The sequence below is a fragment of the Lactuca virosa genome, chromosome 3 (assembly GCF_052849685.1).
Source record: "Lactuca virosa cultivar CGN04683 chromosome 3, Lactuca_virosa_CGN04683_v6, whole genome shotgun sequence".
Lineage (NCBI taxonomy): Eukaryota > Viridiplantae > Streptophyta > Magnoliopsida > Asterales > Asteraceae > Lactuca > Lactuca virosa.
In genome coordinates, this window is record NC_136428.1 from 96,395,441 (window position 1) to 96,417,773 (window position 22,333).

The window sequence follows — 22,333 nt, forward strand, 5'->3', positions numbered from 1 at the left end:
AAAAGAAAGGAAAAGAAAGATCTTTGCTCTCGAGTTTCATGTACCTAAATATATATATATATATATATATATATATATATATATATATATATATATATATATATATATATATATATATATATATATCATTGAACCTATAATTTCTTTGTTATTATCCAACTATACTTCAAAAAATCAACTTAATATAGCAATAAACATTTTTGTCATATGAATAAATGATGGTAGCATGTTATAATAAACAACTCGAGGGAAGTATTTTGCTATTTAAGCATATAATCCTAAGTGTGAAAAGTTTGATTATAGATCTTTTTTTATAACGGCTACTATTAAACATCATGTTGAGATCTCGACATTCCACATTGAATAAATCCCCAACTTATAATATTATACCTTAAGTTTTTTTAAATACCAAAATTACCCTATAGAGGTCGTGCTTAAATATTTGAACATCATGCTGAGATCACGACATTCCACATTGAATAAATCCCCAACTTATAATATTATAACTTAAGTTTTTTTAAATACCAAAATTATCCTCTACGGACCGTGCTTAAATATTTGAACATCATGAGATCACGACATTCCACATTGAATAAATCCCCAACTTATAATATTATACCTTAAGTTTTTTTTAATACCAAAATTCCCCTCCACAGGTTATGCTTAAATATTTGAACATCATGCTGAATCACAACATTGCAAATAAAATAAATCTCCAACTTATAATATTCTACGTTAAGTTTTTCTTAAATACCAAATTTACTCTCCACGGACCGTAATTAGCACGGGCCTTATAACATACCTAGTGTGTGTGTGTGTGTGTATATTCTCTCACTCCGTTTTTGATTTTCTTTTTGTTACTATATATTAATATGATAACATAATGTATAAGTTGTCTTTATTATTGTTAAGTGTGTCAAACTCAACAAATAATAGGAGTACAATGGACTCCTACTACACTGCTCTAATGCACTAAAGAGTAGTACAAGGCAAGCAGGGTCGAACTACAGAGACACGAGATAAAAGTCTATACCTCTTTGCGCAATGTACTTTGGTCACAAAGGGGGTTTTGTTTGCAAAAGTAAAATAATTAAATAACAATCTACTTTAAAAGAATGCACAAAATGAAATAAACTTGTAAACAATTTGATTGAAGGGTTCTAATTCTAGTTCTCAATGTTGTTGCTCAACTTGATTATGACTTGATGTAATTCATGATTGTTATTCTAAGTTGGTACTGAAAGATATTAACATGCTCTAATACCTCTCGCTTGCCAAATTATCTAACCAAAACATGCTCTATGACAAGACCTAGCTTTACTAATTCAACCTAAACACGCTCTTAGTTTGTATTGAAAAACTGCATTAAGTTTTATACAAGCTTCCCAACAATGTTCATTTCTTCTCATACTCTCGGAAGTGTGAAAACATGTGATATATGTTTTACAATAAGAAAACTTATTGTTTGTTACCAATTATTAACTTAATAGAACGATTAGGCGTCCTAAAAGTTAATTAACTACACAAAAATTCAATTCATAAAAGTGGCCAATCAGACACAAATCAAATTCGAGGATTCTAGTTTAAACAAAAACATAATCACTAGAATAGAATCAAAAATCAAACATCAAATCATATGCTTCAAGTCAAGCAATCAACATGTTTTGAACAAGAACTATAAATTAGGGTTTCTTAGCCATACATGGCCAAGAACAAATCAATCAAAAAGAAAGATGGAATTGGAAATGTTTAATGCTTACATATGGAAATTAAAAGTGATTGCTCCAAAAACGTCTATGTGAAAAGTGTGGCGATCCCCCTTATTTTATTAACTGCTCACGTGCTTGACATAAGACCATGCGTTTTTAGCATGGTCATGCCTTTTGCCCATGTGTTTTTGGCATGACCCATGCTTTTTGCTAAAAGTCCAATAAGTCTCCACCGTTGGCTCCATCTTCAGTCTAGCTTCACCACGAGTCATGTTGCTCAAATATAAGATGAGAAATGACAAACACGACCCGTGTCGGTGTGACATGTACCGTGTTTCAAATGTAGTCATTTTCTATGATGATAATTCAACAATGACTCGGGTTATATCTTCATGTTTTCTTCCATGGCATGACCGGTACATCTTCTTTTCATGCTCCAAAGCTCCATGCTCCAAGCATCCAAGCATCCAAACTCCAAGCTCCATGCTGCCTACAAAATATATCAAAAATAGTGAAGTACCAGACATTCTTAATAAAATATGCAATTGCCCATATAATTAACTAAATGCAAGAATTATAAAGTAGAATGCTATGAAAGGACGGAAATAAACAAGCAAAATAGGTGCATAAAATGCACCTATCAATTATATATATATATATATATATATATATATATATATATATATATATATATTGTTTATACAAATATCATAAATAAAATTTGTTCGATTGTATGGGAAAATACATGATAATATTTAATACACTTTTTTTTCCTTTTTATCTAAACATATTCATAATTATTATATGCAATTTAAATATGCTACGTATTTACCTTTTGTGGTAATTAACTATGATTAAAAAATAGATATAATATAATAATAATGAATAGTCTAATAACATATAATATAATAACGGTTAATAGTTTCATAATACATAGAAATTTTCAAAAAATATAATCGTTCGACGGATTACAATTACTTTTACACAATTTTTTTTAGATTATTAATTGTTATGAACAAGAGCAGTTTTAATTTGTTTTTTAAAAGAAACCTTTTTCTTAGATGCGTTTACCTTTTAATGTTTTTTTTTTAAATTTTGGTATTTATAATCATCCATCTTATAAAAGTTAAAAAAACAAAATAATAAAGTTAGTAAATTTTAATTGAATATAATAAAATATTAATAAAGTTTAAAAGAAATTTAAATAATCATTATCTAATATTTTTTTGAACTGTTGACTAAAATAAATATTCGAAAGATGCAGTTAGGAACTGTGACAGTCACAGAAAATAAAATTAGACTATGATTAATTAGGTTAAGACCAAAGGGCTTCTAGCCCAGCGGTATCCGGTGTTGCCCTCCCTTCTTGAGATTAAGGATTCATGTCCCGTCGTGGACATAAGTGGATTTAAGGTGTACTTTAGGTTAGATTACCATTTCAAAAAGAAAAAAATAATTAGGTTAAGGTGACATCACAAAATTTGTATTTAGGAACATTGTATTTGTTTGTGGAAAAACATAGTTTAGAATTTTATAATCAAATCGAGTTGAATATACTATATTAAGAAAACAGTAAAAGTTGAATAAAAGCTTAAAGTTTTCAAAGAAAATATAAAAACTTAAAACTACAAATATTTTTAAAACTATAAGGGAGGAGGGAGTCGTTCCCTCCCAACCCACCGAACCCACTGCCACATCAATTTTTCCTCTTTTATTTTTCTTCATCTTTCCGAACCCACAACACACGGAAATCCTATCTTTTTGAACCCACTCAACCCACTCAATTTAAAAAAATAAAAACAACTAAGGTACAAGTTTTAAAACAAATGGTACAAGAGAAAATAAGAAAAAGAAAGTAGAGAAAGATGATGAAGTGGTACTGCCGATAACTCTATTGCTAATTAAGATTTTACATTTGATTGTTTTGTATTTTTTTTAATTGAGTGGGTTGAGTGAGTTCAAAAAGATAAAATTTCTGTATGTTCTGAGTTCGAAAAAATGAAAAAAAATAAAAGATAAAAAGTGATATTCACTACTCCCTAACACCATTTTAAATTTAATCGAAAACTCCCTAATTTCTATCGTCGTAAACCCACCGGATCATTTTAATCCTCAAAATCACAAACCCTCGCTTCCGTCACGATCCTCGATTTTCTAGCGGGCACCATTCACGAACACAAGGGGGAGCGGTGGAGACGGACTGAAACCCAGACGAAAAGATGTCGGGAATGGGGGACGGGTACGTGGGCACCGCCCAAGACGCTGTAAGGATCCGAAGGCTGGAGAAACAACGAGAGGCAGAAAGGAAAAAGATCCAAGAACTCAAAAGTAAGAACGCAAAAGGCCAGTCTGGTCTTCTTCAATTCGGCTCCGGAACCTCCGAAGTAAGTTTTGTTATTCATATCTATGCATATACATGTGCCTCTTGCAATCATTTGATTGTATATCAATACTGATTTCTGTGCCCTAATTTTATGGATTGCAATTTGCCCAAGCTAAGGGTAGCATAATCCTGTAACTTTGACTTTCATGATTTTACTGTTATTGGTCAATTACGGGAGGTTCTGTAATGTACAAAGGTCCCATTATCACTTATCAGTGTCAACGATCGATTCTCGAGTGTTTTGGGGGTTAGTTTTCATAAAGTTGACATTATAAATCTGATCAGATTCTCGAGACTGCCTTCAAGAAGGAAACAGTTGGGCTTGTCACAAGGGAGCAATATGTTGAAAAGGTTAGTCACTGATTCAAACACTCTTTCTCCTTTCACTCTACTTATTACTTAAAAAACAACTTTGAATTTCACTTGACTATACTTGTATACAGAGGGTTAACATTCGAGTCAAGATTGAAGAAGAAGAAAAAGTGAAACTTCAAAAGCTACAACAAGAGTGAGTAACATTAAGTCATTAACATCTGCCTATTTTCATCTTTACATTTAATATTCTTTCTCAATTGCTAATTATGTACTCTTTTAGGGAAGAGGAGCTTCAATTACAAAAACAAAAAAAGAGGAAAATCAAAGCTAACCCAAAGCTATCTTTTTCTGAAGATATTGAAAACGGGGAAGAAGAAGAAGAAGATGGAGAGGATAGTAAGTGTAGTTTACTTTTTCATCTTTCTAAGTTCACTTAATCAAATCCTTCTCTTTTTTATACTCATTAACGTAAATTAATGTTCTTTTGAGTATACAGAAAATCAAGAATCAAATACGTTTGGTCGCAGAGGATTTGGCAAAGATCCAACAGTAGAAACTAGCTTTTTGCCTGACAGGTTTGAAATCTCTCAAATAGTAAAAATAAAAACATTTTAAAATTTATTTATTATTTATTTTTTGCTGATTAATTGTCACCATCATGGTGTGAAGCATACTCCTTCAGTGAGAGGGAGGCAGAGGAGCAAGCTGAACGTGAAAGGCTGCGAAAACAATGGCTTCGTGAACAAGAACAGATTAAAAGTAATTTAATATTATAAAAACTTTATCTTATATTTCATTAATATAAAAAAAATATGTCTTCTAAGTTCTAAATCATATGTTAATTACATTACAGATGAGGCTCTTGAAATAACTTACAGTTACTGGGATGGTGCAGGACATCGAAGAGTCATGCAGGTAAATTCTTAATTTCTTATGTTCCATATATTATGGCTAAATTACCATTTTACCCCTGTCATTGTTGTTTTTTTTAGGTTAGAAAAGGGGATACAATTGGCGAGTTTTTACGGGCTGTTCAGCAACAACTTGCACCTGAATTTAGAGAAATACGTACAACTTCAGTTGAAAATCTTTTATATGTGAAAGAGGATCTCATTATTCCACATGTATGTAATTATGTAACTTTTATCATTTTAAATATTTTAATCCAAATTAACAAATTTAAGATAATACTAATAAATAAAAATGTCGTCTGTTTTCAGCAACACAGTTTCTATGAGCTGATTGTGAACAAAGCTAGGGGAAAAAGTGGGCCGGTATTTATTTATTTATTTCTTTTTAACTTTTTGTTTTCGTATGAAGTTTTGCACTACTTAAAACAATTAATGTTTTTACTTTTTTCCCTTTTTTATATGTACAGCTTTTCCACTTTGATGTGCATGAAGATGTGAGAACGATTGCTGATGCAACCATAGAGAAAGATGAGGTAATAATGTTTAATTTGATTATCTAGGTTTATAATGTAGCGAAAATCCATTTTATTGAAAATTAATTATAGAAAAGACAATTTAATTAATATATGGTAAGTTTTACATATATTGGCCTTGTTTGATTGATAGTCGCATGCTGGTAAAGTTGTTGAGAGGCATTGGTATGAGAAGAACAAGCACATATTTCCTGCTTCAAGATGGGAGGTAAACACCCCCCCCCCCCCCCCCCCCCCCCTTTATTTATTTTTTTTGGTTTATGATTATTGTTTTCTTATGAATATGTGGTGAAAAATTGCAGATATATGACCCAACAAAGAAGTGGGAGAGGTATACTATCCATGGTGATTAATTAATGAAAAGAAGAAAATGTTTTTGTATGTTATTTGTTCCTAATTTCCCATTTACTTTTGAATTTTGTACTATTTGTGTTTTAAGGAAATTGGTTGCTCTTATTTATACTAATTATTAAGAATGTGGGAACATAAAGTTTTTACATATGGTAAAATTTATCATTGATGAGGGTGGCCTTTTGTTTTTATAGATTATCATTTCTGTTATTTTCTTTAATATTTGGGTTTCTAATTATGCACAAGCAAACAATTGGGTGATTCATTCTTTCATTTAGACCAGTTGTAATGAATCCATTCAATTATCTTGGTCATTCTATCAATTTATCAATGCCATATCATACATGTAACATGCCATCAACCATGTCATGCATAACATCATTACCAAGTGACCAAAAAGTACGAAAAAGAAAAAAAGAAAAAACCAAGACCAAGAGTTTGTTATGGACCTTATGGTGAGTGATAATGACAATATGACATGATGTCTTGAAGATGAAAAATGTGTCAAGAGTAGCAATCTTGATTCGTGAGAAGAAAAAAAGTGTATTAATTGTGTGACATTTATGTCATTGTTATTGTAATTTGTGTATGTGGACAGCTAATCATTTCTTGTCATAAATCAATATCATTTGTGGCATTGTGATTGTAACTTGTGTCGGCTTTAATGTGTTTGAAGAAGGGGCTTTCATTTTAAAACAAGTGACGTGAGGATACTTAAAAAACTGTAGTATGCATTTGTGGGAACATTATGTATATTTATGTCAATTCGTACAAGTTCACATTAACTGTTCAGATTGCGTAAATGACAATGTTTCATCTACACCTTAACTACCACGAGCGAAATAAGTAACTTTCCAAGTATATATTCACTGTTTTTATTTTTATTTTTTAATTACTATTGGATTAATATGTTTTATTGGAATGATAGAAATTTGATTAAAATCCTAAGATGTTAGTATATGAAACATATTACAGAGCAGAAATAGCAATAATACAATCGTATAATCAACCAATTCAATTAACTTTGAGTTTAATATTTTTGTTATTTTCAATTAAATAACAAAACAAAACTGTGAAACAATCTTGTCAAATAAAACTGCATTCCTTGTTTTTCTTCGAAAGTTACAAAGAACCAAAGTGTTCGATAAATATTTGTTTTTGCCTCTAATAAAACATCAATTACTTTGACCTCTTTTACGATATTAAATTCTTTTTATTTTTAATATTTATATTATTTAAAGAAAAACATGCATAATCTAACTGAGTTAGATTAATTCATATGAAACTAATCTAAATCTATATATGTTTATTATCATTATCTTCATATTTTAGGGGGTGTTTGGATAGGGAAAAAATAGGCTGCTTATTGCTTATTGCTTAATCCCACCGCAATAAGCAAATTTAAGTGTTTGGATAGAAGTCTTTAAAAATCAGCTTATTGCGGTAGGAATAAGCAAAATAAACTGATTTTAATAAGCAAGGGGGGAAATGCTTATTGCTTATTGGTCATTTTACTCATATAAACTGTTTTATTTTGCCAAACACTTAAATGCTTATTGTTTATTACTTATTTCCACCGTAATAAGCTAATCCAAACACATTTAAAAAAAATGTTTATTCTCACCACAATAAGTAATAAGCTAATAAGCTAAAAACTATTTATCCAAACACACCCTTTGTATCTTTGAAATAGCATCTTGTTGTGGTGATTTACCTTTTTATATTGATTATACTTACGTTCATTTTTATGCTTATTAATAGTTTTCAAGTTTGCATTAATTTACATGTTATTTTGTAATTTTCTTCATTTCCGTTTACATCCAAAGGTCCGAACTTTCACGCTTATATAACCCATCAGGAGCTCGATATCATCGTTGTTGAATCTCTTGCCATTTCCGATTGTCGAATTCTATATCTTTCTCAAGCATTCGATCATGGCAAAGATTAGGGTTTCTTTCATCCTCGCTCTAATTCTTCTTCTCTCCTCTTCTTTCTTCATTCAAGGTACTTAACTCATCTCAGATCTAGATTCATCCAACTTTTTTTATATGCTTCTATTGATTCCGATCAAGATCGAATTTTGATTGGAACAAAGTGGTTTCTACTAGATTCGTATCTATAATCATTAATTGCATTGTTCTAAAATTTGTGTTTTAGATCTGTTTATGTGCTTTGTAATTTCAGGTCCTGTAGTTCTTCATCAATGTAGTTGACTTTTCGATGATAGTTGGTGAAATTGTTTGATTGCTTTATTTAGCAGAGTAATTGAAATTCTCTTCATGGTTTTCATGTATTAACAATGGTTTAGATTTTAGGTTTAGCTGTTTGTGCATGCATGTATCCATTTCATAAATTCTGTTTATTGGAATTGTTCCATTTCTCCGCTAATGAAGTATTCACCCTCGTTTGTCGTGAATGAGAAATTAAATCGGATTCATTTCGTTAATTTGCGGAGCTCATCTGTCATTATGTATTTTGTTTATGCAGGAGTTACCTAATCATTGTGATTGCCTCTAATTAATCATTCCATTAGCCGCATACTCTATGATTATGTAGAAAGCTCATCTCCAAACGTAATTTCGAACCTTGTTCTCCATTTAATTTTATCTGCTTTTTACCTGTAGTTGTTAGGTCACAGTCTGATTCAGACTCCGACTCCGATTCTAATGCTGATCTTGTTGCCGAAACTGTTGCGGAAGGAGCAGTTAGTGATGAAACCCAGGACTTTGGTGTTGGGAATTTTAGTCCATCACCTGATGTTGAAACAGTCTGTGTTTTCCCTAAAAACTCTGCCAAACGTAAGCCTACTTCAGTTATAAGCTCCCTAATTTTCTTGTTTCTCTTAAGCATCAGAATTCTTGTCATCAGTTTTACCTTCTGAGATTCATCTTCTTTATTTCTTTGTTTCTACAGTGGTAGTAGCAGGGCAAGAAACCGAACTTTTGATTGGAATGAAAAACGAGGGTAACTATTGAGTTTTGACTCTTATCACCTTATGTTAGTTGTATGTTTGCATCTAAAGAAGTGGTCTTAAACTCTTAAAAGTCTTAATTACTATTGGTTAATGAACAGGGGAACAAAATGTCAAGGTCCTTGCAGTTTATTCTAGTGTCCATCTTCCTTTTGATCATAAAATGTTGGTCCAAAATCTTACTACACAGGTAATCTAATTCTTTTCCTTCTAAACCAGTGACTAATCCTTATTCCTTAATTACACAAGAATTTGACATGACTTTTATTTGTTTGTGTTGATTGTTGCCAGACTTTCAACAATGCATCTGTTCCTTCTTTAGTTCAAGCCACCTTTCCCTATATGTTTGCAGTCAGCAAATTCTTACAGGTAGAAATTTTGAACTGTTTTATAATTTATAGTATGATATTACAAATTTGAACTAATAATTTATTCATTTATATATGATTACAGCCTGGAACATTTGATCTTGTTGGGACAATAGTGTATGAGATAGGTGAAGTTCCATACCAGAATACATTCTATAATGGCACCATTGAAGTAACTGAAGCTGGAGGCCTTGTTAGTGTTGAGACAGTGTTTCTTGTTTCTCTTGGATTTGCTCTTCTTGTCCTCCTTGGCTTATGGGTTCGTGGTCAGCTACAAAATCTTTCCAAGGTAATAAATTCTGTTAATTTTTTAATTAGGAAATCACAGAAAGTTAATATTTTTTTTTTTTTGGTTTAGAAAACTAAGAGGGTGAAGGTGGAAGTTGGAACAAAGACTGTTGATGCATCCATGGATGAGTGGTTGCAGGTTTGTATTTTTCTTTTCATGCTAATTATGACACCCAAAATCATATAATTGGATCTTGAATTTGTATCTATAATTGGGTTAAATGCACAAAACAGCAGCATACTTTCACTGGTATATAATATAACACACAAATAGATGGAAGTATTTTGCTATTTTGTTGCATTTAGTAGACTATAATAAGGGTGTTATTGAACAGAAAATCATTAAATTTTTAATCATGAGTTTTGCTTGTTTATGGTGATGACAGGGAACTGCTTATACTCAGTCGCAGTCTTTCAAATTGAAAAAGAAGAAGTAGAGAGGAGAGGGGTATTACGGGAATAGAAAGAATTTTGTAATTCGTGTTGAGCAAATGTTAATGTACTCTTTTGTAGAATGAGCACGGAGTCTCGTTTTCTTGGAGTTTTAGCTAGCAATACCTGACATTTGTTAATTTTTAGAATATTTTATATAATTGCAGTTTTACTTTTGCCAATTTTTAGTGTGGTTTCTTTGTGTTCATTAATCACTTTTACCAATGAGATTTTATATTTTTTTTCAGATTATAGAGATTGTTTCTCTTATATAGTGGATGTTCTATGGGGGTTTATAATAAGGAAGTTATTTCATTTTTTTTTTCTTCGGATAGATGTGATTTAGTTTCAGCACTGCTGATTAATTTGGTTAGTGTGAAATCCAGTTTGATCATAGTATATTTGATCGCGTCTTTTTTATTAATAAAAATTTGACATTTTCAAGACAAGTTTTAACCAAGAAATCCAGTTGTTTTTGTTAGTGGACACGTATAATTGTACTTATCATGTATTTGTTTAGGGGATTTTATAATATGTGCCCTAAGGGCACATATAAGAAGTATTAATTATAAAAAATATTACCATAATTAAATGTGAAATGCATTAATTATGGAGATTATTAATGAATTTTATATTTATTATGGTAATATTTATTATAATTAATGTATTTAACATTTAATTATGGTAATAATTGTGATTAATTAATACTTCTTATATGTGTCCTTAGGACACATATTAGAAAATCCATTTGTTTAGATAGTTCAAGTTATGGCCCATTTGTTTAGCTTAATCTGATTCTCTCTCTGGAATTGTCTATATATTGTCGAGAAAGAGGAATTCATGGGAAATATTACTCTATGTCAAGGTATTAGAGCTAATTGTTTCTTTCCTTTTTCAATCCCTTCTTCGTCGTTGTCTAACCCTAGCCGTGGCCTCCAAGAAGAGTACACTTATTGCTAACAAAACTTGGGTCCTAATCCTGCGACTAACAAATGCTAATTTCATAAATTACATCTGGATATTTAAAAAGAAGTGGAATGCATATGGTTCTCTCGCATGTTACGAGGCTAGATTAGTTGCAAACGGTCACAGTCAACGATCCGTATTGATTGCGATAGGACTTTTAGCCAGGTGGTCAAATCAACCACCGTTCGTATGGTTCTTACTCTCACTATATCTCATGCCTCATGCCTCATACCTGACCCATACGTCAACTTGATATAGGGAATGTGTTTCTTCATGACCACCTTCACGAGACTGTGTACCTAAATCAAACACCGGGATTTCGGGACCCTTATGCACCTATTCATGTCTATATTCTCCAATGGGCTTTATACAGACTCAAACAAACACCACGAGTATGATTCTACCGGTTGCATAGTTTATATTACAACTTGAAACCCATTTTCAAAATAAAAAGTAGATGAATAAGAATCTTGAGAAAATCTTTCATTTGTCTATCATTATAGACAATCCCATCTATATTATCTATGGAATTCGAACCTGAACTCTATTTACGATTCAATATTTCTATATAATCGACTCTTCTTATTTCTATTCATTTAGGTACAGCCTATTGTTTTTTATTTTTTTTTACCTTCTCATAGAGAAATTCCACATATTTTCACATCTAGGATTTACATATACAACATCACTTACAACATATATCATTGTCAATTGAAAGCTAAGCAGTGGTAATTCTAAAGATTCCCGGGGGAAAAATAGAGATGTCTCCTACGTTACCCATAATATGTAGAAGTATCAACGTAATTTCATAGAGTCATCCGGTCTGAATGCTACATGAAGAACGTAAGCCAGATGATGGAACGAGAAGACCTAGGATGTAGAAGATCATAACATGAGTGATTCGCCAGATTTTGATTCCTATATATATATATATATATATATATATATATATATATATATATATATATATATATATATATATATATCCACCCATGTGGTACTTCATTATACCATATATATAAGATCTATCTGTATAGATATCACCATCTACATGCAGAAAGTTGTATGCTTTGGAAGAAGCTTGTACAGTTTGGGCAATCGTCGTGATTTGTCTATATTTATTTATAAGAGTGGCCCCATGTTTCATACTTATTATTATATGTTGATGATTTTGTGTTAACCGCTTCTTCAACCACTTTTCTTAGACAAATTAGAAACCTATTGGGCATAGAGATCTCCATAAACGATGTAGGAGATGTTAACTCTTTCGTCGGTATCATTGTCACTAGAGATAATCAAGGTATGTTTTATGTAACACCCGTTTTCCAGAACTGATTAGTTGAATACTTAATGGAGTCAAAGATAAGGTTTTTGGGAGAACACCTTATGCCATGACGTGGTGTGTTGATGACCATGACATGGCATGACATTTGAATGAGAAGCGTGTCCGGATCCATGACGCGGTAAGTGGGAGACAATTACGTGGTGGCTGCTACAACCCAAGCTCAAGATTTTTAGGGTTTCTCCCATATTTAAGGACCTTAACTCTAGGATTAGGCCATCTCCTTCAACCTCTATCTCCCCATTTCGAAACCCTAGCCTCACCTCTTGTCTTTTGATCTCTTTGTTGGTGTTTTGGCCATTTGAAGGTTGAAAGAAGGCTTTGTTGAGCAAATGATCAGCTAGCTAGCAACTCATCTCCATCCCTTGGTGCATCTTCTGGACTCTTATAAGTCCCCAAGTTCTCACCTTTATGGTTCACCCTTTGTAGATTTAGGTTTTGGGATCATTTTCCTTCATGACATGTTAATATGAATGGATGGTTTTGATAAAGTTGGCAACTTTATCACTCCTTGAGGTCCCTAAGTCATTATATGTTTCAGATCTAGACCTTCATGTTGTCTAGTGTCATGCCTGTACACTTCTTACTATTTTGACCTAGTTTTGGGAGAGACATGCATTGGACATGTAGGTCCATCAATTAAAGATTTTTATGGTTCATTTGAGGGAAATGAAGCCTTCTGGAAAGTTTAAGCAGATGACTTAACATATTAAGTTCTTAATGAGGAAAATAACATTTCTGGTAGAAACCACGACGTGGCCATGAAGGGCCCACAACGTGGTGCTATCCTGCATGTCGACTGTTTTGTCCTAACATGCCCACGATGTGTGTGACAACCCGAAATTTCTATCTTGTACAATCGTTCAATTCAATCAAAGTCAGACTCGTTTCTACTATCTTTTAGCATTGTATAGAGTTTGTTTGAGTGTTCTAAGCCTAGTACCTTTAAAGTTAGGGTTTAGAATTAAGTTCCTTAAGTTCTTCACATTTCAAAAGGGCCAAACACTCCTTCAAGAGGAGTGTACGGCCGTACACCCCCCTCCTGGCTGTACACTCTCACATATATATGTGGGACTTAGCCATTTTTAATCACTTTTCACTCATTCAAGCCAAGAAATCGATTCTCTCTCAACTATCATCGGATTTTTCACCTAGATCTTCAAAATGTAAGTGTTACTTCCTTTGATTAGTTGATTCATTACACTATCTAGTGAAGATCCATGATTTCATCCTTGAAATTACTTCTTTTGGTTAGATCTTCAAGAACACCAAGAACACCAAGAACACACACTAGTTCTTGGACCATAAACATCCCTTAAAGGCTTCTAATTCGTAAGTACCTCTTCCTATGCTTGTCATACTCTAGAAACACATAGTATTCATCTTAAAATCGACATCAAATGCATGAACACAAAGAGTGTACGACCGTACACCCTTCATATGGCCGTACACCCCTTGTTTAGTGCATATTTGGCCTCATACTCATGTTGTATTCCAACATAAGATCATGGACACTTAGAGGATGATAGATAGAGCCTTAGACCACCTTTTTGGCATGTTCTTCAAGGAGTGTACGACCGTACACTCCATGGCCGTACACACAAGTGGCCGTACACCACTTGGCCGTACACACACTAGTGTGGCCATAAACCCATTTTATGCAATCCTTGGTACTTCTAACACTTCAATCTAAGTGTTTCCTAGTTCCTAGGGTGGTTTTCTTGCATGATTAGCTGTATAAACACTAATTATATCCATATATGTATCTTTATATGCTCAATAGGATCTATGTGTGCTCAAGTCTTCACTTGACACTTAGCTTCCTACAACCGATCTTACATTCGTATCACTCACTACAGGTGAGTTCATACCCCTTAACTTATCTTTTAAATGATTTTAAATGCCTTTATGGGAGGGGGGATACAAGTTGAAACATTATAGTTATTGAATCAATCACATGTGATTAATAACTATCAAACAAAAGGATTTCTTATACTTCGAGATGTTTTATCAAACAAACTATTTCTAAACTCTTTATCAAACTCTTTTACATACTAAACTCTTTATTTAACTCTTTTAAACTTATATATATTTTCAAAATCATGTCTATATAGATATAGTTATATAAGTAAGGTTGAAAGGGCTTAGGACTGATAACTCACTTTATTTCCTGTTCCTTGTTTGGTTGTGGACTTAGGGCATCTGGTTGTTTGTCCGAGTGTCGTTTGAATCTTAGTTATATATTATGTATATATGTATAGATATAAAAAGTTCTTACATCAGTTCAGCACCTTTGGGTAACAAAGGTGTACAAACATACACAGTCATTCAAACAACATTACTAGTAAGCTATAATAGGTATAGTTTAGAGGTTTACTACTCACTATTTCTAGTACAATGAAACATACAAGAGTTAGTTCATTCATGAGTCAATACAAACCTACTATTATGAGAAACAGAAGGAACATACTATGATGAGAAACTAAGAGAACATACACTACACTATACAAAGAGAACATACTATACACTAGAACCGAGAGAACATACTATACAAACACTAGAATACTATAACATTAATGCGAGCCACTACTTCATGGCATGGCAATCTACTGTTGTGTCACGTTTTGTAACCAGAGTCTCCTGGAGGGAGAGCGTGAGTTTGTGTATAGATCTATACGAGACTGACCGTCCTACACCTTGCTGCTAGCTACAGTGGGACCTGCAGGTCTACGGGTGACGAATGTCATACCATTTCGACGTCTTTGATCATCGTGTTTTACTAGTCAATCAAGTATGGTTACAGCCTCATCACATTTTACCTTAATTAACAAACTGGTTTAAGGTAGTTAGTACATTGGTAGATACTTATATACAATACTACGGTACATCGTTATTTTCCCATTGCATTCACATTGTGATCTTCTCACATAAACGGTAATGTAAACTATATTTTGGTAATGATAGTCATACTTGGGAAAGATACACACTTTTACAAACAAACAACATACAGAACATTCGGGCCTTGGTAGAAGGCTACTTTTTAGTAGAAAATATAGGATTTTCTAGGAGATACAAACACTTACTACAAACAGTTACAAACATTTACATCAAACATTTTCAAACACTTTCATACAAACAATGACACTAAAATGCTTATGAACTCACCAGCTTTAATGCTGATCTACTCTTTCAAAATAACTTGTATACTCAGGTCACCAGTAGTCAGGTACCGATGACCAGGTTTTGAGAAGACAGAGCTTTCAAGACTTGTCTTTATTTTGATTATTCATTTTTGGTGTCTTATAAACTATACACAGAACACACATGTATTAAAATTATACTATTAATGCAATGGATGATGTTGTTGCTTGTTTACTATTATGCATTGTTGTGATACTGTACATGACGTCCTCCACCCAAGAACGTTTTCGCTGTTCCGGTTTTGGGGTGTGACAATGTGGCCAAGAGGTCTCCACGTCGTGGTGACTATTGACTTGGTTGACCGTTGACTTTTGTTGACTGTTGACCGTTGAATTTTGACCATGGGTCAAACTTGGAGGTTTTGGATTGAGGATTGAGGATTTATTTTTATTTGATGCTATTTGGTTCGCATGATTGATCAATGCAAAGAGTAAGAGTGTTGCTGAGCTTCTTCAGTTCTACGATTCAGACGAGTTTCTATAACACCTAGTTTTTTGGATGTTTCTTTTATCGGGATAACGGGTCGTAAATGGATCGAGTAAATGTCTTGGGCTTCAAGGGAATAGAGTTTAGACCCTATCGGATGATGACAATGTTTGGTTAAGTGATTAAAGCCCTCGAATTGCACTTTGAAGAAAAGGGTAAAATAGGAAAAGTTATATATCGGGCTTCTTGCATGGATTATGGTTTTATTTCTACATGTTTTAAGCCATAGGTAACTAGATAGTATTGTGGGGCTCGTCAATACCTTTCCGTGCATATAAAGAACACCGAAAATGGAGTTGAAACGAAGAAATTATGATTGTTTGAAGTTGAATTGGAAATTGAGGATTTTTGCCCTACGCTAGGCGTAAGAAAGCTACATTGGGCGCAACTGTTGAATTTTGATTTTGGGTTTAATGACCTATGAAAGGCGTAGGATATGCTACGCAGGGCGTATCTGCTTCTGACCAAAACCCTAACCCTAAGGTTTTGAGCCCTATTTAAGGGCTCTAACTTCTTGGAATCCTCCCCATGACCAACCTCCATCACCTCATATCGTTCCTTTGAAACCCTAGCCACCAATTTTGAGTTTTGAAACTTTTAGAGAGTTTTGTGTGCTCTTTGAAGGAAGAAAGTGTTTGTAGAATCAAGTAGAAAGCTATAAGGTGTATAGATCTGGGATTTGCAAGCCAACATCTATCTTTGGAAGATATGAAGCTTTTATCTTGATGCTTGTACATGTTAGATCTAGTATGGTTATGAGTTTCATGCTTTTGTCCCCATAATCATGGTCCTTGTGAGTATGGGTTACTTCAGACCATTTGAATGCCTCATTCTAATGTTTTTGAGGTTATAGAGTCATAAAAATGAGAGCTTGGACACTCTCATCTATCCATGCATGAGTTCTTGAGCAAAAGGTGACAATATGGACTTAGAGTTTGGTTGTGTGTTCATCTTGGCCATGTAAATGGTTAAAGTCAAAGACTTTATCAATCAAGACATTCATTTACATCAGATATGGGAGTTTGAGAGTTTGACTTGTTGTATTAAGAGCTAAATAGAAGTTTTTGGGATCGGGGGCTCTACGTTGGGGGCAACCTCTATACGTTGGACGTAGAATTTTGTATGTTGAGCATAGCTCTACACTGGGCGTAGATTAGCTACGTTGAGCGAAGTCAAATAAGGGTTGACCGTTAACTTTTTGACCAGTTTGACTTTTGGTCAACCATGTTGGGACTTAGTATGGGAAGGGAAAAATGGTCTTTTTCCCAAAGGAGGCTTAATTGTGAGCCTAGAAATTTTGTGGGTTAGTACTTTCCTTAATTGTTAATTAGGGTTTTATTATGGATATGTTTAGCAAGATGAGGCTTGATATCGTCGGCTCGAGTGGATGGTTTATCTTGTCTTCAGGATTGGGTGAGTCTTCTCACTATACTTGCATGTGTGGGTCTTAATTATTGATTTATGTTATATGTGAATTGAGTTGCTGATAACTCCTGGACTCCTGGACTGTTGATAGTCCACGGGACTGTTGATAGTCCACATGGTTGCTGATAACATGTGAGGTGTGCTGTTAATCCACATGGCGTGCTGTTAGCCCATTGGGACCACTGATAGTCCCCAAAGTTGTTGATAACCGTTAGTTGCTTATTATGTTGTGATGTATGCGATATTTTTGGGAACTCACTAAGCTTTGTGCTTACAATTGTGGATTAAATATTTTGCAGGTATTTACCAGATTGCGAAGGCGGGACTGTACACACACATCAACATATTTATGATTTGAGATTCCGTATTGTCTTCTTATTAACTCTGATTTCTGAATAATGGTTTATGAACAAATGGTTGTCCTGAATGTAATTTTATAAAATGGTTGTTTTAATTGTTTTAAGGATGAAAAAAATAGCTTGGGAATTTGGGATGTTACAGTTTCTCACTATCCCATGTATGCCATTGTATATCCTTTGCATGATATGATATATTTACTGTTAGGGTAGGAGTATGCTAGCTGACTAGGATAACTCCTTGTTATACATGTGCACTTTAGTATATTTGGTGTCATGGTATGCTAGACTGGTAGGATCTTTCCTGTTGATTGTATGATATTGTTGGTATGAGCAGTGTAAGACATTTAGTGTCATGGTATGCTAGATTGGTAGAGTCTTGCTTGTGGACTATATGACCTTATTAGGTGTCATGGTTGGTTAGGGCAATGCTTGTAATGGTTGTAGGTGGTTAAGTTGGATAACTTGAGAACTCTTGGTCTAAAGTCTGATTACATGGTTCTTGTTTGATTTGTTGCTTTCGGATACACCACCTGTTCGACTGTCTATCTAATCTTTGATCACATACGATTTTATGTATTGTATGAAAGACCAGGATATGGCCCCTAACATTGACTTGTTATGAGTTAGGGTTGGGACCGTTACTCTTTAGGCGTGGCCCATTATGTATGTAGGTGGGGCCTGTTATATGAGTTAGGGTTGGGCCCGTTATACTCTTTGGTCCAGGCCTGTTATGTATGTTTGGGTTGGGCCTGTTATGCATGATGTATGCTTGTGATAGGGAGAACAGGTAGGTATGCTTTAGAGTCGAGGACTTTGTGTGGATGCATTGTATATATGATGGAATATGTGATATATTGGGGAACTCACTAAGATTTATGCTTACAGTAGTGGATAAAATGCTTATAGGTTGTTCGTGAGAAGAGCTCGCTGGGGGACTGTACACACGCATCGAAGATAATGATTTTCTGTTGTCCTGTAATTCAACTCTAATAACATTATTGTTTCAAACAAATGAACATGGCTTATTGTTTTTAACTTAATGATTTTAATTGGTTAACCTGTTTCCAAATGAAAAATCTCTTTGTAATTTTTGAGACGTTACATTTTATCTCAACAAAAAGTTGCCTTCAAATATTCTTGAATGAACCCAAATGCTAAACTCCAGACCGGTTTGTACCCCGCCTGATACTATGACTAAAATCAACCACACTGCCTCCTGTAGATGATCCAAGATTATAACGAAGTCTAGTAGGTACACTTCAGTTCACACTTTTACCATACCCGACATCACTTATGTCATTCAACAAACATGTCTCGACATGCATGATCATCATTTTACCACTCTAAAGCGGAATCTTCGATACATTCGAGGAACATTAAACGATGTACTATATTTCTTTGCCTCACCCTCATGACGTCTTATCACTTACTCGCATGCTAACAAGGTTAGTTCCCCAAATACGCAACGATCCACATCAAGAGACAATGTGTTGTCAGCCCAAATTATCTAGCTTTCATCATCCTCGAAGAGGCAATGAACCATATCTTGATTTAGTAGTGTGGGGTAGCAAATGAAGATGCAAATTTCACAAAAATCTATTAATTAAGAAACATACTTCTTTTAGATGCAAAAGCCGCTAATAACAATATAAAAAATAAGCACCAAGTAGTAACAAACAAAACATCAAATAAAACTTCATGCAAATAAAAAACTATGAGATATGTATGTAGTCTCATATTAACTCTTCAAAAGATCCCTTATGTAAAATGAGAGACTTCGACATATATAATCACTTACATGATCGTTCTGTACCGATATGAAATACATTAACACAATCTCTCCCAGAAACAAACTTGATGAGGACAAATAGGATGTCTCAAGCCATGTTGGTGTTAGATATTGGTTCGGATACCATGTAAGATGCATCATATATGTCGAGTCTCATATTAACTTTCAAAAAAGCCCTCGTAAAAAGAAGAAGACACCAACATAAATAACCTTCACTTGTCAAAATTATTTTTGAATATAACTTATTAGGTGGTCCTTGGAATTAAAGACTATTATACCCTACTTAATTAAATTGCCTTTTTTACACTTGTAAGCTTTCGCATTAGCCACCCTGCCCAATCGTTTCGAAAATATCTAAATGAGAGAATCTGTTTCTAGAGGCCCCATTTCAAGAAAGGAGGTAAAAAAAATGGTGTTGTAATAACAAGAAGGCCCGATTCACTAAAGCAATAGAAGCCTTGAAGCAAAAGTTGATAATTCCTTCAAGTTATAATATTTCGATGTCATTATTGGTAGGTGAAGTTGCTCTTGACAGAAATGTACTATGGCTGGTGCAACCTTAAATGCTTTAAAATTACTCTCTTTGTGTTGTCCTTTTGGTTACATTTATGTAATGGTGCGATGTGCTCCGTATTTCTATTTTCCTCGTTTTGTAATTTTGCCAGCACCCTTTAATAATATTAATAAACTATTTGCCGTTATAAAATAATAATAATAAAAAAAAAATAGTGAGAAGCCGGCTTCCTGACGGGTTCTTTTTGCGTTTATCAAAGAATTTTTGGGATGGGACAATAAATATCTTGCTATTCTGAACTCGGTTATTAGTCATGTCATGTGCAATCTGGACTCTTAAAGATCGAAATATCCTTGATGGCTTCTTGAATATTGATTATCAATAAAATAGTCTCGGTGGCAAAAAAACGAAGCGAAATATATTTAATCATTTATCCTAATATCTGAATTCAGAAAGGCTTTTTTGATATCATTAAATCGGAGGCCAAAAGCCCATTTTAATAGGTGGGCCTTGGTAACTAATGGTTATTTTTAAAAATAATTTAATTTTTAACTAAATTTTGGAAAAAATATATTTTTGTTTAATTTGGTTATTTTAGGAGGTGTTTGAATTAAACGTATTTATATTAGTCTGTATCAAAATAAAATAAGTTAAAAGTTATTTTTTAATGTTTGAAATCTACCTCTTCTAATAAATAAAACTTAAAAATGATATTTTTTTAGAATGTCTCTTTGATACATTGCATTTTTCTATGATTTTTTTTATACCGAAAAATGACACGTGTCAGTTTTTGTTATAATGTCTCTTTCTTTGACACGTGACATTTTTCTATGATTTTTTTTTTATAACAAATCAAATTCAATTCAAAATTTGAAAATACAAAATCATATCCTAATAACATTATTATGTTTGTTTTGCTTAACAAATTAACTCATAATTACTTATAATAGACAATATCTTGGTTTTTTATATTTATTATTTTTTATCTATATAAATTTTTTAAATATACCCATCATGGTTTCTACGGGTTATAACCTAGTTGGCTAATAAATAACATCTTTATTTATTATTTATAATTTATAATTTTATCTTTTACAACTATTTAAACCAATAACATATATACAAAAATATAACTTTTACAGAAATTTATGTTAATAACGGTAAAAATAGTATATTTTACAAAAACTCATTTCAATAATAAACATTTTAATTCTTTTTATATTCAAACACTTAAAATTCTTTTCTATTTAAATGTTTAAAAAATATTTACTGGCATTAGTTAGACCTGACAAACGTGTCGTGTCGTGTCAAAACAATAAACGGTTTGAGAGAGCTTAACCCTAACCCGACCCGTTTGATTAATGTGTTGTGTCGTGTCAACATGTTTATTTTCGTGTCGAGTTCGTGTCGGGTTTCAGGTTAGGGGTATACCTTAAAATGTGTCGTGGCATGTGAAGTTGAAACATTAAATATGTTAAAAGAGTATGATTTGGATACCTGGAAAGGAAATGTGATAGTTGGGAGGTGAAATGACTAAATTTATAGTAAGTTTAAAATATAAAATGGAATGAATATGAGTTGGAAGGAGAAGGGAGGGCTCACGAGGAGGAGAGAGTGGTTGAGGGGACTATGTAATTTGGGCGATAACAAAAAAACTAAAAATGAAAGTATTGACTAAGATGGCTAAGTGTATTCCAGGTTACAAAATGAATCAACCTAAAGATTTTCTTTTATGTATTGTTTTGGTTTTTTTTTTGTCTTTGTAGTTTATTTAAAATATTCATAAAACGAGTCATTTTCGAGTCATATTCAAGTTGAAATTTTCAACCCTAACCTTACCTGTTTATTTTTCATATCGTGTCGTGTCAACCCGTTTAATTAAACGGGTTGAAATATCTTACCCAAACCTGTTTATTTCATATCGTGTCAGTTTTTGTCACCTCTAGCCTTAAACCATGAAAAATTAATAAGCACCGATCCAAAACACCCT

The 22,333-nt window shown here is 33.2% G+C and overlaps 2 protein-coding genes across 2 annotated transcripts; both read left to right on the plus strand.

Annotated features, from left to right (window-relative positions):
• The first annotated feature begins 3,787 nt into the window (after positions 1-3,787).
• Positions 3,788-6,412, plus strand: XCT (XAP5 family protein). Its single transcript, XM_079085168.1, has 12 exons — positions 3,788-4,093; positions 4,378-4,443; positions 4,536-4,600; positions 4,688-4,803; positions 4,904-4,982; positions 5,090-5,166; positions 5,261-5,322; positions 5,400-5,531; positions 5,628-5,681; positions 5,786-5,851; positions 5,985-6,059; positions 6,154-6,412. Exons 1-12 carry the CDS (start codon positions 3,929-3,931, stop codon positions 6,202-6,204), a joined length of 1,008 nt encoding a protein of 335 aa, XP_078941294.1. The 5' UTR covers positions 3,788-3,928; the 3' UTR covers positions 6,205-6,412.
• A 1,594-nt stretch (positions 6,413-8,006) lies between these two features.
• Positions 8,007-10,443, plus strand: LOC145166228 (translocon-associated protein subunit alpha-like). Its single transcript, XM_079085169.1, has 8 exons — positions 8,007-8,206; positions 8,827-9,000; positions 9,116-9,166; positions 9,275-9,363; positions 9,465-9,542; positions 9,627-9,830; positions 9,900-9,968; positions 10,216-10,443. Exons 1-8 carry the CDS (start codon positions 8,137-8,139, stop codon positions 10,264-10,266), a joined length of 786 nt encoding a protein of 261 aa, XP_078941295.1. The 5' UTR covers positions 8,007-8,136; the 3' UTR covers positions 10,267-10,443.
• Positions 10,444-22,333: the final 11,890 nt, after the last annotated feature.